At 42.7% G+C, this 4,445-nt stretch overlaps 2 protein-coding genes across 3 annotated transcripts in view; one reads left to right on the top strand and one right to left on the bottom strand.

The window, feature by feature from the left end:
* cyb5d2 (cytochrome b5 domain containing 2) overlaps positions 1-1,560 on the top strand; it is a 5,857-nt gene extending 4,297 nt beyond the window's left edge. For both annotated transcript variants that reach the window (XM_014033721.1, XM_014033720.1), the window contains exons 3-4: positions 394-577; positions 653-1,560. In XM_014033721.1, coding sequence (XP_013889175.1) covers positions 394-577; positions 653-818 — 350 coding nt within the window. In that variant the 3' untranslated portion in view covers positions 819-1,560. The remainder of the gene's footprint in view (positions 1-393; positions 578-652) is intronic.
* The window catches only part of ankfy1 (ankyrin repeat and FYVE domain containing 1), a gene marked incomplete in the record, with an annotated part of 29,984 nt that continues 26,435 nt past the window's right edge, over positions 897-4,445 (bottom strand). Inside the window, 5 exon segments of the mRNA XM_014033719.1 lie at positions 897-2,237; positions 3,036-3,126; positions 3,202-3,348; positions 3,437-3,561; positions 3,658-3,748. Coding sequence (XP_013889173.1) covers positions 2,105-2,237; positions 3,036-3,126; positions 3,202-3,348; positions 3,437-3,561; positions 3,658-3,748 — 587 coding nt within the window.

Genomic DNA, 4,445 nt, shown 5'->3' with positions numbered 1-4,445 from the left:
GTCCCAGTCTGGCCACCTGTGTGAGTAGTGGTCCCAGTCTGGCCACCTGTGTGAGTAGTGGTCCCAGTCTGGCCACCTGTGTGAGTAGTGGTCCCAGTCTGGCTCCACCACTGGTCAGAGAGCATGAGTGCTCAAGCAGCATCATGAATACCAAGGCCAACACGTAAAAAGCTTAGTTTAGTTGTGTTGTGACAAATTGTGGAAAGGTTCAGCGGTGTGGAAGACGTTGTTCACATCTTCTCTGTCCAGGAGAACACCAGATGTTTCAGAACTGAKGAAGCTCCACTTCCACTGACATCAGATCTGCCCTCTCCTGGATCAGTCTAATCAGATGGTTGTTCATCGTTTTCCTGTAAAGTCAGGACTAATATCCAACGTTGYATTAAATTTCAGGGATGTTAATCGGTCGGTTCTATCATGAAACTGGACAGCCGACGGACACCTTGCTGAACGTGGAGAAGATGCTAGCAGAAGGTCGGCACCTGAAGGCCCAGTCTGATGCTGAGAGAGTACGATTCCCACCCTGCAATTCAGAGTGGACTGGCAGRGGCGGGAGGGTCTGGTGCTCCCCTAAGAGGTATCCGAACAGATCTGCTTCATCTGAACAAAAGTATTTTTTAAGATTTACAGAGCAGGTTTTATTTYCTTGCAGTGGAGGAGTAATCAGAGAGTGGACAGGTGTGCCTCGGAGGCTCTTCTCTCCAGCTTCCAGTGTTCAGTGTGTTTGTGTTAAAGATGCAGCAGAGCAGGACCCCAGCCTGCAGGAATATGACGGCTGTCCGGCTGACGCAGACTCCTGCGCTGTGGGAGAACACTAGTCTTTGGACCAGTTCAGGGGAAACACACCCTACAGCTCAGACAACCTGTTCAAGAAGACGAGTCACAACCAAGAAATGTTTGTTTTTCCATGAGCTTTATGTAAAGTTGTCCTCCCTGCTTCTAAAAGAACACACCAGGAAGAGACCGACTAGATATCTGAGCATACAGATACAATACAGTGTGCATAAAAGATYAAACAATGTGCATAAAAGATTAACAGAGCCGAGATTTAGGTTTGTCACAAYGACAAGCACAAACTGCATTAAAGTACAAAACTGTTGTAGTGGTCAAAAATATCACACTTATCTGTACAATTTAACAATACTTAAAGAAGCCCCGCCCCTCTGCTTCAGTCCACATTCTCACCACTAACCAGAAATGTCACGTGATCGCCATAAAGTGCACCTGTTCGGCTCAGGAAACGAGAAGTGTTAACAGGAGGGGTTCATGATCAGACCCAGCAAAGGTTCAGGGCATGGAATGTCATTTAGTGAAACATTTTAAGGACATGGATTATGATTGGTCAACATAAAGGCTACAAGATGCATAGGCAGAAGAGGCATTTCTGTAACGGACGACTGAATTTGTTCGGTGGTTTTTCCTGATCAATGAGGCTCCAGGGTCACATTTCATTTCATTTACAGAACTACACAGAAAGTTATACCCAAATAACCACTTTCTAAATGTCTCCTATTTCCCTTAAATTAATGTAATCTTAGAATTATTAAACCAAGTCAAGCTKTGTTGGGTTTTAGTTGAATTTCATTGAAATCCATCACGTCAAACCAGTTTCATGGAGCCACAACAGAAGTGTGAATAATAGTGTTAACTGTGTCAAGTTATCAAAAAAACATTTTCCCATTCCAGCAGGGCTGACAGAAATGTAATGTTTGATATGCAGWAATTATTGTCAGAAATGTCAGTGAACTCTGTGGATGATGGATGAACATGGRCAAAATTAAACCCTACAGGTGACAAAGTTGGACTGAAATATTACACTTGGTTCCTGCYCATGATAACAGGAGCCAGTCTTCACAAAGATCAGTGATCTTCAGAAACACACACCTCCTCCTGCATCACTGCTGCTTACATCTGACAGAAGATGTTTAATCGAAACCAAAAAGACAACGGTTCACTTTCTATCTGAATCGTCTCTAGAAGATTAATAGTTTTTCATAGGAATAGTATAAAGAGTTCCTGCTGCATCTCCTCTCTTCAGATGATCCTGGAAAGTTGTGCCACGTCGGGCCTCCAGCAGGAGGAYGGGAACCATGCTGCTGCAGCGTTAAGACACCCCGCCCAGAGTTAGAACATCAAAGCAGATTTCACACACCCTCACAGGCTTGTTCAAATCAAACTTGATGATGGGCATCTCCTTTAGAGAGCACTTGTGGCACAGCAGGCGCCCACAATGACGGCTGGAGAGAAGAACAAGATGATCAGACAGTTACACACAGACTGACAACACTGCATTATTATGGGTGGAGTGGTACGCCCAGGTCAGGCTCATGGTATAATTCAAGAAAAAAAGGCCAAATCGTAGGGCTGGGCGATAAATAGATTTAATCGATTAATTCAAATTTTCTATTTATAAAGATTTAATTTTTGGAAAACTGAGATTTTTTTCCCACCAGTGCACTCTTTGGGACTTCTGTGGTTCAGAGGTCACCCCACCTGTCCCTCAAGACACCTGGTACATGATACGACAATATGGCAGCCAGCAGAGAGGAGTTATCAGGAACTGGTTAGGTTTTACAACCTCAGACTTGGAGCAACAAACACCTCAGGCTCTTGCTATAAAAAGTAGGAGCACATTTTGACACCTGAAACAGGCACTCCTTTAAGTGGGAAGCAAAATCGATTAAAATCGAATTTGGGATGAAAAACAATCGGAGATTTTTTTTTATTTTTTGGGCCATATCGCCCAGCCCTACCAAATAGTAGTTATTATATTTTTTTAAATCAAGTGATATTGTTCTGTCTTGTTTACCGAAGTGTAAATACAATGTGTACCAAACACACTTTGGTAAACTCAAAAACTGAAAAGGTATCGATTAAAACACTTKAGTGTGCTCGTCAAGCTGATCACTGATTGGCTCAGGTTATTAYTATATATTAATTGTCTGGACCTTGTATTTATCCAGTACATGTGTACTCTGAACCGTTACAGCCCTAATATTTATCATAGTGTTTGTATGGACAAAGTCAAATCTAACCAGTGATGCTTCCGCGTTGTAACACCAAACTTTGCAGCACATTCGAAGCAGTTGGACCCGTCACACCAAGGGGGCTCTTTGGTCAGCATATCTGAAACAGTACACATCATCACTGGGTCAGGTACCAGAACACAACTCTGTCTGGGGTTATAGAGCAGAAACCCACCTAAAAGGCGGAAGAGCAACTGTTTGGTTGCGACTTGATAGTTGAAGATGTTGATGCCCTGATTGTTGGTGACTCCCAGTCGAGCACCGGCCCTCACGATGGCACGGCACAGGTTGGCATTTCCTTTCATGTAGGCCAGGAGCAGAACTGGAACACAACACAACTCACACTCATGTCAGAGTCTATAATTAATGATGTACAGTACGTACAAGATGTAAAGAGAAAACTACGGTACCAGTGTTCCCTTCGTTGTCTGGTTTGTCCAGAGGATATTCAGGCATGCACTCCAGGAACAGCTCAAAAATGGCCGCTGCGTTTTCTTTGCCATACTGACCTAATACATGCATTGGTGACTGACCCCTTTAACAGACATACAAAAGAATAAGTATTTAATTTGACCCAACTTTCTTTTAAATGTTACACTTCATTCTGTTAATAAAAGCAAAGCGGTTGTACCTGAGATTGAAGGCTTCAGCATCAATGTTGGACTCGGTCAGAAGGCTTCTGACATTGTTAAGGCGGCCCTGCATCACAGCCAGATGCAGAGCTTAGAAAACAGAAGAGGCAGAGAAAACATGACAAGATTTCAGGGTTTTTATAAGTTTTACAAGTTTTCAACATGCTGCAGAAGTTATATCAACAGTCAAGTAAAGGCATTGAATAAACAGGAAAACATAGAACTACAAGTAACTTATTTTTGTCTGTCTTTACCACATTGATTTTGATGTCTTTTACAGCTTTTATTCCATCAACTGCTTTTATCTGTCTCAACATTTATTTTGTGAGCTTCCAACAGCATAGTCGTGTCAAATTCAACATTTTATTTGGCTTGTAAGAGCTTTAGACATGTAAGAATGTCTTAAAACAAACGTATGCTGCTTTAAAGCCAGCACTGACCATAAACTCCATCTCCCATAATGCATGTCAGTTGTTTTAACCAGCGAAATAACATCATCCCATCACTAAGTTACGGAGCCCTCGAGGGGACATGGGGGATTTTTTTTTCCTTTTGCGTTCCCTTGCAATACCTTTGCGTTCCCTCGCAATACCTTTGCGTTCCTTCGCAATACTTTTGCGTTCCCTCGCAATACCTTTGCATTCCCTCACTATACCTTTGCATTCCTTCAATACTTTTGCTTTCCTTCGCTATACCTTTGCGTTCCCTCAAAATACCTTTGCGTTCCCTCAAAATACCTTTGCGTTCCCTCAAAATACCTTTGCGTTCCCTCAAAATACCTTTGCGT

This window comes from Austrofundulus limnaeus, unplaced genomic scaffold (genome assembly GCF_001266775.1).
Source record: "Austrofundulus limnaeus strain Quisiro unplaced genomic scaffold, Austrofundulus_limnaeus-1.0 Scaffold1815, whole genome shotgun sequence".
Lineage (NCBI taxonomy): Eukaryota > Metazoa > Chordata > Actinopteri > Cyprinodontiformes > Rivulidae > Austrofundulus > Austrofundulus limnaeus.
The sequence above is the reverse complement of the archived record's forward strand: the minus strand, read 5'-3'. Positions and strand labels throughout refer to the sequence as shown.